The 13,745-nt window shown below is 38.9% G+C and overlaps 1 protein-coding gene across 9 annotated transcripts in view; it reads left to right on the plus strand.

The window, feature by feature from the left end:
* march8 (membrane-associated ring finger (C3HC4) 8) overlaps positions 1–13,745 on the plus strand; it is a 67,906-nt gene that overhangs the window by 39,797 nt on the left and 14,364 nt on the right. For all 9 annotated transcript variants that reach the window (XM_026355366.1, XM_026355372.1, XM_026355369.1 and 6 more), the window contains one exon: positions 6,192–6,242. In XM_026355366.1, the coding sequence (XP_026211151.1) occupies positions 6,192–6,242 (51 nt within the window). The remainder of the gene's footprint in view (positions 1–6,191; positions 6,243–13,745) is intronic.

Here is a 13,745-nt window from a genome sequence, read left to right on the forward strand (position 1 = left end):
CTAAACTATCAGTTTCTGTTGTCATACCTGCACCTGTGACTTTAATGTCTGTCTTCAGATTTATGACTGTTTAACTGGAAACAAAGTGGTTATGTTTGTCTGCTTTAGTGTTGGCTCCCTTAGAGTAATTTTCGTAACTATTTTTTATCACCATGCTCACTGGTTGTGTTGTTTTGACACCAGGCTACATAAAATGTCTGAAAGTGAATGTGAAGCTGTTAAATGGTTTCATGCCAAGTGAAAGCTGACATGATGCTGACTCTGCTTTCATCTACTTCATGGTTTTAAAATGCACACATCCCTCACCTGAAGATGGGATTTTCCAAAAAGCTAGCTAGGTTTATTGATTTCAAACCGATTTCCATGATCTCAATAATAACTAGGAGCCAATTATGTTCTACTATGTACAATACAATGACTGGAGCTTTGTAAAAATGATCTAAAATATAACAAGTGGTAAATATAATATGATACATAAGGAAAACCTCTGTCCGTTCATTTCTCTGATTTAATTCCTTCGTCAGTTTCCTCATTACCACTCTCTGACAGCCATCATTCATTTGGCTTTCTGTCTCTCACTCGGCCTCTTTCTCCTACACTACCTTGGTTTCTCTCTTCCTGCCTTATTGTGAATACAGTCTAACTCTCCATAGCTGTTTGGGACAAACGCCAAAGCAGTCCTTATTGCAGGGTAAAAAGAAATATGAGAAATGCTCTAAACCACTTCCCTACATACAGTATGTTTTACAGTTCAGTAGAGATGGCTTTAGCGTTGACTGTACGTAGGTGCCATTGTTAAACTGTTTGTGCTGGATCAATGCCATTTTCCCAAGGTGGTTGTTAAAACGCCCTTTATTGCCCAGAATGTTTGTGAAACTGTAAAAAAAAAATGTCCTTGGCCTGGCTCCTTCTACCTACTGCCGTCCTGGATGAACATTAGTTCACTTATTCTACCAATTATCAGTTCAGAAAGTGCTGTTTTCTTACGCCGTGTGATTACATTAATGTCAGGAAACAGTTTGTTTTGTTCTTACAGTGAGCTGGAGTCTCTGACTGACTCTGGGGCAGAAGAAACTGAAGGTGTTAGTTAATTATGTCTCTGCAGTGACAAGAACAGCATAGTGTTATTTGCTCGTTTTTGCAAGTTGCTGGTAATGATACAGATTTTTTTTCACTGATGGAAGCCGTAACAGACTATAATACACTGCAGCTAAATGACATGTTGTCACTAAGTAGCTCTACTGTTGCTTTCTGACAGATGGATAAACAATTTCAATGCAGTTACTATTTCTGTGTGTTACCGTCACTCTCTCTACTGGAGAGCAGATGACGCGAGTCCAGGCAAGACCCATGAGACATGTGGAAAGATACTCTGGGAGGTAAAGGTAGTAAGTCAAAGTGGAAGAAGTCAGTTTATTAAAAACATAACATAAAACACACGTTAAGGATGTGCCTCATTGTATTATCCATGATATAGCGTGATATTCCTCTGCATGATAAGAATTTGTTGTATGCGCTAATGACGGTGTGGCTGCATGATGATGTCTTTTCATACACGCCATAAGAAGGACATGTAACATGAGCCTGCAAACACGATAATCATGGCGGAAGGCCAAGCCAACAAGACAAACCGTTAACAAGGATGGGTTCAGACGAGTTATATTCGAAAATTAATAAGATACTACTGTGAAGGAAATATCCACTCATATCCTGTTTTAGCTACTCAGCTTAGTTTAGTGTTTCCTAATGTTGAGGCTTTTTATTTGTGATCACTGATCCTGTTTGCTTAGTTCTACCAACTTTATGCTGATGTGACTTGATCAAAGGCCACTACTGTCATATTGTCACTTGTTATTCAATTCAATTCAGTTTAATTCTATTCAATTCAATTCATTTTTATTTGTATAGGGTCAAATCAAAACAGAAGTCATCTCAAGGCACTGTACAGTGTAAGTTAGGTAATGTTATCTCAGAAATATTCAATATCTTGATATAATTTTAAATCTATGATGCCCACACCTAACATGTATATTTACTACAGATTGATAATGGAGTATGTACATGTTGAAAGACAGCTGGTACCTAGCTATGCTTTTAAGATGGTCTTAATCTGTCATGATAAAAACAAATGTGCAAGGTGAAGGGCTGCAAGTAAAAAAAGAGCGCTTATTTGCAACCCCAGCCTGTCGCATGACATCTCTTTTTTTGTATGCGGTGAAACTGTTGGTGAGAGAGTCTGAGCACAGGTGATGCTGTAAGCAGCCTAGCTAAAGGAAGGTCTCAGGGTTTTTTTGTGATAGAGTAATCTGTAAACACAAACCAGTGTTTATGCTTTGCCTCTGGTGTGATGTTCGTGGGAACTGATGCAGAAACAAAGAGGAAGCATCTGTTAGCAAGATTTAACTCTTCAGCACAGAATTTGTAAAGTAAATAAGGGAGATTTACCTTTGACTCCTTCATGTATTTTTACGTCTTTGCCTCCTTTCAGCGTTTTAATCTTTTCACAATGAGTCCAACAGCGGTATCTAACTGGAATAAATAAGATGAAACTTCTCATTCTTCATGCTTAATTTTTGTGTTTGCATGTAGAATGAGTCATTTTTCAACCAACGATGCCAAACATGGTTCAGCTTCAGTGTGAGGATTTGATGCTTGTTATCATCTTTTATCATAAAATCTCAGGGATTAAGAGAAAAAAAATGTGTGGGCTATAAAGTAACAGAATTTTCCCCTGTTTTCTGACATTGTATAAACTAAATGATTAATGGAATAATCCACAAAATATTAGTCACATCACTCCTGAGTAAAAATGGTCATTAGCAGCAATCCTAAATAATATAGTTGTATGTGGGCTGCTCGAAACTCAAAGGTTCCTAGTCACGGTATGACAAACGTTGTTTGAAGGGCCTAACTAATAATGTGCTTGGTGTTTTTTATTCACCAAACAAATCAGTCATTATATGACCTAAAGAATGAATTGATTGTAAGAAAATAAATAAATGCTGCCAGTTGAACTTCTTGATTGATTTAAAATGCATTGAATTGTTTCAGCGAAAGCCTGCACATGCTCTAAACGGTCTGCAGTCAGTCAGGACAGATGGTGCGTTCAACTCTAATATCGAAAACCTGTACATGGGATAAAAACTATGTGAGGAATAGATGCATTTCAAAGAGGGATGGTTAAACTCACAAAGGATTTATCTTTTGAGGTTTTTGCATAGAAGTGAGCTGAGCTCGTCCTCCCTGTGGCCTAAGAAAAGAGCCCTGAAAGACACTGCGATCCCTCTGAATATGACCTCTTCTCCTCTGTCACACTCTCCTAAGCCTCCTTTTTTTTTTTTTTTTTTTTTTTTTTTACAAGCTCGAGTCTTCAGGGTCCAGTTTGAAAGTTGTGTTATCAAAGGCTGGGGCTCCTAACGGACCCACAGAGGAGGTGGAGAAAGACGGACACAGCGGACTGTGAAACCTGAACCCTTCTTTTTGCAGAATTATGCATGAGCCCAGAGAATAAGGCCCTTTATAGTCTACGGCCGTGGTGGAAGGGAAGGTGACTCCCAGACCTTGTACTGCAGGTAACGTGCTGTAAGAGAGAAATTTTACAGAAATGGGGTTAGGAAGAAAGAGGACACATCTGTGTTCTGTCATTTGTTGTCAACTTCTCCGCTCTCTGTTAATTTGTGGCCTTGGTATGTGGGGATTTGATATTTTTCAGCTTCTGTATATCTGCTTGTTACTCAATTTTCAGCCAGGAAGGCAGGATTAAGAGCAAGAATCACCAATTTGTTCTTTTTTCTGCTTTGCCTCTTATTCCCCGCTGTCAGTTCCTTGCATTTTTATTCTCTATGACAATCTGACAGTTGATTTGCTGCACAGATTGCACCCATTGAGAGCCATTTTGTGGCATTGTATTGAAGACATTGAAGAGGTAATGACATGTAGACAGCAGAGAACTGCTTCACTTTAACCACTAGTACAATAAGGGATCAAGATCCTGCCTGTTAGACTGTCATCGTTACATCCGCAACAGTTCTGGTCTTATTTTTTGTTCCTCATTTCAGTACTTTCACATGAGAATCAAGTTGTACTTGAAAGTACTGACCACAAGTTTGCATTTGATATTTAAGTTAGTCAGAGGAAACAGTTTAAAAATCTTCATTCACAACTCAGTTTATCTTCTGTAATTTTAGCTCCTAGCCTCATCACATAATGGTAACGTTTGCTACTGCTGACCAGTCCAGCGTTACCGTGAGATGTAAGACGAAGGAGCTGTCTGATACGTCTTTAATTCCACTCTCTAAGCTGACAACAAATTCATGTCCCTTTGCCCCCAATAAGGTGAGATGAGTGTGACAAAAGTTTAAAGATCACAAATTTGTGCATGGTTTTATGGTTTGAAGTGCGGGTATGACGTTATTGTAGCCTGGCTGATTAAAAGGACTTCAGAACCCATATGCAACTTGTCCTATCAGTGTGTGTGTGTGTGTGTGTGTGTGTGTGTGTGTGTGTGTGTGTGTGTGCGCTCAGGCATTTAGAGAGAACTGTGAACAATAACCATGAAGATGGAAGAAGGAACCAGGGGAGAAGCAGAGAGAGATGGAGAGACTTGGCACATATAGTGCACTGTAGTAGTCCTCCATCACCATGGCAACTAGTCACGGACAGGACAGAAGTGAAGTGCTGAAGTTATTATGAACTGGAAAACGTGATATCTAGTGTCTTGTTGATATTATTTATTTTTTCTTACAATACGTACGTTATTTTTTTAGTAAAGATTGGCCAAGTCCTAATCAATTGGTAGGAAAAAAACAAACATTAGTTAATTACAGGAAACAAATGACCATAATGAAAGAGTTCCCTCTCAACTTAATTAGATTCTCCTGTGCTCACAAGGTGCACATTCCTAAATAAATTTGAGTGTAATCAAATTAGCATTCGGGTTGATGCACTGGTTGATTTCTGGGGCTGTGAGCAATATAATAAAGCTGTGATGTGTGGGCTACGGTGTCCAGGTGGAGGTGAGGGTCCGAGGCTGCTTGTGTCCACTTCTAACCATTTAATCAGAGAGACTCAAAGAGACTCTTTCCACAGATCTGATTTCCACTTGCAAATCTGTTTGTGTCCAAAGCACCACAGCCAGGCGCTGTGTGAACTCAGCATTATGTAACTATGATTGATTACTCATTGAAAAACCATGCAAGGCTTTAATTTAAACACTGAATGCAGCACAGCACCCCAGTGGCTGTTTATCTCCGTCTCTGCTGCAAGCCAACAACACCGAGTGGGAACTGAGGATCATTACAGCCTCAAAACAAAACTTTACTCTGCAGAGCACTTGAAGCTTGGCCTTTCCACTCCCTGAGCTATGAGACAGATATTAAGAGACGACTTTCTGTAGAATTTGAACTGATGCATTATGTAATCAACTTGACACTCTTTATTCTCAAGCCAGAAGAACTTTTAACTACTGGAGATGCCAGTAGATCATTTTAACCCATGTTATAGCCCAGAGTCATTTGTCATTATTCATTACACCATTAAAAAACTACACATCATCAGTTATTTGTGCTTCCATTTTTTATTTTTAGCCATGCTAGCTGAAGACGGCAGTGTCAGTCTGTCTGTTCAGACTGATTTACCTCAGCTGTGGACTGACACTCTTGACGTCAGGATGATTTGTCCTTCTGACTTTAGGAGTACCATGACTTTAGTGTCAACATAAGATTTTACATTTTGGAAAAAGGTCTCACAAACTATTTTAAACTTCCATGACATGTGGTACACACATAGCTGGCTCCCTGGGGGATTCATTACAGTCCATTAACTTTAGTTTGCTCAAAACTCTGTTTATTGACCAAAAAGCTGCTTCACGAGCTTCAGCTGTTTTTATTGGTAGTTGGGAAATATTAACATGCACACAAGCAAAAATAAACTGGTGTGCATTGTAAACAGTGTAACTGCTAAACACATTTGTTTCATTCTCACATTGCCATGGTAAACAATTAATTTGTTAGTGTTTACTCGGTTTCAGTTTATGTCAAACAGCTATTCACTGGAAAACACCATGCAGGAGAAAAAAAATGTGATGCAGATAGTAATTAGGAGGCATATGAGAGCTCTCAGCATGTACAGATTGGATTGAGAAGTTGTTTTTTTTTTCTTCACTCATTGGTCTTTCTTTCTCTACTTTCCAGAATGAAAAGCCTCTGGGTCATTCTGCAAGCAGGTCCAGCAATATATCAAAGGTGAGCAAAGCGCACACACAAATGAAAACATCCGAATGAATGAATGAGTGGCCTTCCTCCACCACGCAGACAGGAGAATAAGAGGATAAAGACAGAAGGGTGCCTGTGAGGTGAACTGGAGAGTAAAGCAGGTATTGACAAGACAGATAGACGTGCAGTGGAGGGAGAGCAGCTAATTGATAACCAGTTTCTATCCCATCACATCGTCACCATCAGAGCTGCCTTTCTGATCAGCCTCAACTCAGTGGCTCTCTGTCGGACTCTACAAACCTCCGTTGTCTGTGACTCCTGCCTTTCTCTATTTTCTCCCTTCTCTTCCCTTCTCTTCTCTGTACTCCCTCAGGCAACCTTGCAACAAATGTGGCTACAGGGTTTTAATCTTTGGTCCCCTGAGCCTCTTAGAAGAAAAACTCTTTACTTGTGTTAATAGATGTCAGGGCCACTTCATCGCCGTGGGACTGCTCTGGCAATAACGTTTGATCCACGAGTCAGGTGCTGTTTTAAAACCTGAGAAAGAAGAGTTATTGTACCTGAGTGACAAATATACCAGCTATCATAAACATAAATACTGTTTTTAAGACAATGCGGCACTCCCTGACTAGAAAGATGAGCACTGTGTATGGCTTGATAAAACACACCACACTCTTTACAGGAACAGACTCACTGATGGGTTATTTAACAGATTTCACAATTTAAGATAACTCTGTTTTGGTTTAGTGGCCGGTAACAGATGTATTGAAAATGTGGTGACATAAAAACCTAAGGACTCCTGTCATACTATGTATAGATTGTAGACATGAGTATCCTGATATATTTGTTCTGGGTGTATTGCATTACAATCTCCATTCAAAATTATATGTAATCTTTATGTTTACTATATAGAACTATAATATTTAAATCATATTGTCTGGTCTAACCACTTTAAGGACATAATATGAAACTGGTTTAAAGCAACCTAGTTGTTTACACTTCTGCCTGTCATTATGTATACACAGTAATATTGTGTTTCTCACAATTAAATTTCATTTATACATCACACTGTTATAACAGTCTATATTATCAAGCAACAAATCAGCCAATCTCCAATGTTCAAAGCTGTCTTGATACTGAAACTAAAAGTGAACAAAACGTCCTTTGTACTGTGAAGTTGTGTTGTGTGCACATTTTCAGTGAGTACAAAGTTCATCAAAATTTTAACAACCCGACTGGATAAATCTAAAATCTGTTATTGCCTCCGGATTAGTGACCTTTGATAGATGATAAAAAAATTATGGTTGAAATTATGTAACTGTAACTCATTTATGTAAGACATGCTTTACAACTGAAGAACCCTGCACAAACAAAACATATTGGCATGTTTGCTTGCTGAGAATATAATCACTCACGTCTGTCCGCTCAATGAAACTACCACCAGCAGCCACCTAACAGCCTGATTCTGTATAAGGAAAAAAAAATGTACAAAAAACATAGTGAGGACTTCATTTTGTTTTGGGTATGTGCTCGACTAGTTCTTTGTGGGGACCATTAACTTTCCTACAGTTGGCACTCCCCCATTGAATAAATAAGAACAGCATGTTAACTAGGGAGCTTTAGAAGTGCTGCTAGTTGTATTTTATTAACTTTGGAGTCAACTATGACATGGTCCTGTCCAAGACATCTAAATGCCACACATCACCTGCAAACGGAGGAGTGGAATCAATTAGCGGCGGTTTCTAGACCCCATGTATTGTCATTCAGTGCCATACTCACTATACACTGCTATTCCTCTGACAAATGTGAGTGTAATGGCGTGATGGATGGAAAGTATGAACAAGACCCTTAAGTTTGACAGTTGTAACTAATAATCAGCAATCCACCTGCCACCTGGTGTTTCCTTTTCCTTCCTAACGGTAACGACCACTGACTGGCAGATTGTAAATCTGTATTAATTGTTCTCTGGGCGGACAAGTCTGCCAGGAGGCTCAGAAGTTAAAGACAGATTTGAATGGCTGGACATGAGATAGGAAATGGTACAAGAAATCCTCTCCAGATTCACAACAGACATTGCCAAAGACTTAACCTGAAAAAACAAAATGTAAAAGCGGATTAATATAGAGGTGTTAATGTATTTTCAGTAACACGCCATCTTCCTGAAACAACTTTCTGTGGATGCTGTTTGAATGGGAATATGATCTTTGCGACTACAGATAATTATTTTATGCATTAATGCAATGCATTTATCAGTTTCCCTGCTCTGTGCAGTATTGTATTGGCCGGATGAGATGGAAGATATTTCAACATTTCCAGCAGTGACTCAAATATTCCCTTTTGCTGAAATAATATAAAATGTAGGTCAGATTCGTTTATGTTGCAAAGCTTTAGAAAATGCAGATGCAGGTCCCAGTAAAACAGCTAATCTAACTTAATTTGCATGTGCCTTGCCTGTGCGGGCTGCTGACGACAGTTTTGATGGATGATTTTGATGGGCTCGCCGCTGTTTTTCATTGAGTTTCCACATGAGCTCCAGCCAGACTCAAAATAAGTCTGGCTTACATCGCTTCACATGGCACAGATTCAAGCTGATTCACATCGGCTCGTGTCAGATCACATCAAAAATAAATGTGCTCGTATCCAATTGTTGACCTACTTAAATGATATCGTTCTACATAAATAACCACAGCACTGGCCTAAGAGCCATATTTCATTACATTGCCAGCTTGGCGGAACAGTACAGTCTGGATTTGTTTGTGAAGGCTCAAACATCCAAAGAATATGTTCATTCTGTCAAAGCACCTGTTCTTGTTTTATGTGGATACCCTGGCTGGATACCTGTGGTCCTTTTTTACTTTCTACTTTCTCACCTTTCTTCATGTAGACGTTCACCGAACTGTCTGTGGTTTCTTTAATCGGACAGCGTTCTCCTATCTGATGACTGAGAGGAACAAATTTGTATCCGGTAACTTGTTACACCCCCACTGGAATACCCGTCAAGACACACACACACACGTCAGAAGAGAGGGATTTATATAATAACAGGAAACCAAGCTGCAGCATTTAGCCAGGGGGTGAATCGTTTCATAAACATGATTTTTGCCACCATCAGTGAGTTTGAGGGATTAAGGTGCATGGTCTTGGATATAAATGTATTTGAGTACCCAGTGCCAGAAGCTCACTATCTCTTGTTCACTCTGTGTTTGTTTGTTCATTGATTCAATTACACAGAACCTGTCTTTTATTGAGCTGTTTAAAAAGAAATTGTCTGGAGAATTGTGAGAAATAGACTTGTGAGGGGGAAAAAAAATGTCTGCATTTTTCATTAAATGAAAGAATGGTCAGTGTTGAATATATAAAAGGAGCTTGGAAGGCTTTATGTGAGCGCAGAGTGTGGGCTGAGGATTGCCTGTTGGTTTGGCTTGAGTAGAGTTTCCACTCTGCGAGGTCAGGAGGCTTAGCTGTAGCCGCTTCTCTCTTTAGCACAGTGCCATGGAGCTGTGCAATGCCGCCTACACTGTTTGGGAAGGAATTAAAGTATTACGGTCCTCAAAAAGACACAAAGCAGCGACCCACCACTCAGTGGGTTGCTGCTGATAGTCAGCCAAACATCTGGTGGTGCTGTAAAATTCAAGCTGCTGCAGTTTTGCAGCGTTTCAGGCTCCATTGCTGCAGTGCACAACCTGGGTCTGTCCTCCAGGTCTCTACAGGACCCGTTTGGCTGCTCCGTTCAGCTTGGCAGTCAACTGATGTTGAAACCAGGCACTGAGCCAAGTGAGTGCTGAAGAAAGTGAAGTTAATTGTTAATATATTGGAAAAAATCATAGATTTGTTTTATTAGTAGAATTACTCAATCTAGCAGCATTGCTCATTTTTATGGGTTTCTGCTGAAGCTGGCTCTAGTCCTTGGAGAAAACAGACATGAGTGGTTGATTACGAAACGGTTTTAGTGTTGTGATTGCTTATTTGTTTACAGAGTTGTCAAATAAATGACATAATAAATTAGAGTGATCACTTAAACAAAGGTGGATCATGTCAGATACAGTGCAGCCATAATACGTAGGGCTAAAACTACAGTATAGTAACATTGATAGATAGAGGTTAATACTAAATTAACAGAATTAAATGTCATCATTTTAATTTCTTAGATCTCAAGAGGATAAATTCTAATTGTTTTAGTCTGAGCAGATATTCACTTTGCAATAAAACAATGAAACTCCCTCTGCAGCTTTATAAGATTTCCACCAAACACATTAATAGTAACATCAAACATAGGTATACTGGTGAAGAATATAATTATTTTAATGTCATTCTCAAGAAGAGCCAGCTGGACAACACTGTTTATTCTTTCTAAACTGTAAATAGCAGTCACATCAGCATCAAACTCTGCAGGAAGCATGTCTGACATCAGCTAAAGCCTTTTGGCACTGGATACTCGCATACATCGCGCTAGTGAAGCTGCCTTGAGTTGTCAGGTGATGTGGGCACTTGTAGTTGGCTTGAACACGACAGTCACTTTAAAGTCCGTTTCCATGAAGTGTTTACATATTTGCATCTGCAAATGTTCTGTTTTGTTTTTTTACTGAAGAGCAGGGCACAGTTTCTTAAATGTGGGACATCAGATTAAAGAGCAAACCTGTTTTTACAAAACAATTGTTCGGTTTAGTGATACAAAAAAAATCATAAAGTCAGTTTATCTTTTTCAAAGTGTGGTGCTGTCACTTTGAAGCCTGTCCAACAGTTGAAGCAACTGCCCTGACTGCTCGTTTCTGCCAGCTCACATGAGGCCTCGCTGAAGCAGATGGACAAGCATCAAATGCCCGTCAAATTGTACAATTCAACCAGCCTTCCTCAGGCCTTCTGCAAAGCCTGCTGCTACCACACTGCCATGTTCAAGGCTCTAATGTGCTTTTAGTTTCTCAGTTAAAAAAAAAAAAATCTAATAATATTTCACTTTCTCCGACTACCTTGTGAAAAATAACATCTTAGCTGACAGTGGATTTTCTGCGCTTGTACGGTGTCAGAAGAGATTAACTCTGATTGAGTTTCAAAGCTTTTCTCCTGCTTCGTACTTATGCGATTATATACTAGGGCACGGTATAATCACAGTAACTCTTTTCTCTTGAACTATCTACTTTCTGCATCTCCTCTTAGATTTCTATCTTACAGCAGGTAGGAGTCTGAGTATCCTTAAGTGATGAAGCAGGTCCAGTGAAATTCTTGCTGGTTAAACACAGCATGATGGTAACTGCATGAATTAGGAGATGCACATTATCAGCATCAATCTATAATAGGTTTTTATTTATCTTTAGCTTGGTTATTTGCACAGTAATAACAAGATACCTACTGTGTATGACTGCTAATATAAAATGCATATTGGGATCTTAGATTAGATCGACTTCGATGTCTCAGGATTGTTTTGGTTGTTTTAGTTAACAGTACACTTTGATGCTTAATTTCTGCTGCTGCTTGTCAATCGTTTCATCCTGTCAACATCCAGCTCATTCACATCATCTCTTTAGCAATGTGTTAGAAGCCTCTCACTGGGAGACAGTGATTCATTGTTCCTGTTAGATTTTAAAGGCTATTCTTCAAAAAGGTCCCAGTGGCTAGAAAATGAGAGCTGTATTTTTTTCCAGGTGGAGATGATAAAAGAAGAATGAAGACCCAAGTAATAGCAGATGTGAGAAAATTAGTTTAAGAGAGAAATAAGAGAAGGAATGGAAATGTATAATAAGTGGAAAAGAGGATCATTTATGTGTGGATGAATTGGGCGTGTGTGGCGTAGGAGTGACCAAGGAGAGAGGTTAAATAAGTAGTTTGGATAATGAAAAGGGAGGAGGCTTCATCACACACATACAGGTGTTCATGACAGTGAGACTACAATGCGTGATTGGATGATCTAATTAGCACATCTGAGCCAGTGAACCACTGATGAACAACAAGTTAATTTAAGTGTAACTATGCTTCTTTACACATTTCAGTGTTTAGTGTGTCAAGTATTAAGGCTGCTTGACACAAATTTTCAACACTTCAAATCTCATCGCCTGCGGTGTTATGGTCATCCATTAAACACAAGCACTCATTTACTCATCAGACGTCCTCAGCACAAGGGAATAGCAGTTATGAGAAAGTAGATGTTTAATGGAAATCTGAAGAAACAAGCTGTTAGGAAGTTAATCATTACTATCTCATCAGTGTTATCATCACACTGTTGTTTAACTCAGCTCAGAGACGGTTAACTATTGGCCAGCTCACATGACATGGTAACATGAATGATTAATAGAACTGAGGTGAAACATGTTTACAGAGCTACAATAAAGTGATACCATCGTGATCCATCGCTGTAATATCTCAGCAACCTGATGCAGCAGACTGCAAGAGGCCAAAATAGCATCAGTGAATGATGCTTTTAGAATAAGAAAATAAAATGTAACATTAATGAGCAATTGAATGAATTCATAAAACTGCAACTATTAAAGAATAATAACACACGAGGGATAACCGAACAATGAGAAGCTCCTCAGTTTGTGTGCAGACAGAAAAACAGGCTGAAGGGCAAAGCTGGACATTGAATTTCATATTGATCGGTGTCAGGCTGTGGGCTATAAATTTCCCCTTAGTTAGAAATAAAATCAATAGGTAATTAGTTTCCTCTTGAAATTACTAGGCCACCGTGTCTTTAGGTTAGCAGCCCAAATGCTATCAGATCCCACTCTTCATGTTCCCTGACCAATCTGCTGTCAGTCTGGAGGAGCACAGAGACGCGGTGTTTCACCCAACAGCTGGACATTTATCAAATACACTCATTTAAGTAGAGTTAGAAGAAGACACTGGGTCAAGAAAAAAAAAAAAAAACAGTCCTGTAAATAACGTGTTAAAAATGCTTTTTGGTTTGCTGTGGATTAAACAAACGAGAAACGAGAAGTGTTAATTAGTAAGCTTTAGAGGTGTTTGTTGGTCTATTTTGATTTATTTGTTCCTTTGGACAGAGCCAGATTCTCGTGGTTCTAATGTTTCACTAAGCAAAAGGAGGCTGTGTTCTTTCTCTGTTTTCCTGTTCATGTTTTGATGATCCAGATAATACCAGTGTTTGCAAGTTAACTTAAGTCAAGTTAAGTTAAGACTTAAAAAGTCAGCAGATGGCAAGAAAAACAAGCAGATATTTAGAAATGTACCAGCTTACAGTCTGTTTCAAAGTGTAGAATATTGTTCAGGGGAGAAATGAAATGACAAAACAAAAAAACTGTGAAAAAACTGTCTGCAAATCTGATTCCTGACAAAATATTCCTAATCAAATCTCATTTAAAAGGAGCTTTGCAGTTTCAATCTAAGGTCACAAAAGTAAAACGCCACCAAAGTAAAGGATTTAGGGTCTTTAAATAATACACGACAAAGCTAATCCCATCTTTATATAAAACACAAACACTCGGACACAACATTACATGAAGTCTTATTACTGACCTTTCACGTGTTCTCAGTTTTTGATAGCTTTGATATCAGCTGAACTGTTGGCTTGTTTATGACCTGTGT

The sequence above is a fragment of the Anabas testudineus genome, chromosome 15 (assembly GCF_900324465.2).
Source record: "Anabas testudineus chromosome 15, fAnaTes1.2, whole genome shotgun sequence".
Classification (NCBI taxonomy): Eukaryota; Metazoa; Chordata; class Actinopteri; order Anabantiformes; family Anabantidae; genus Anabas; species Anabas testudineus.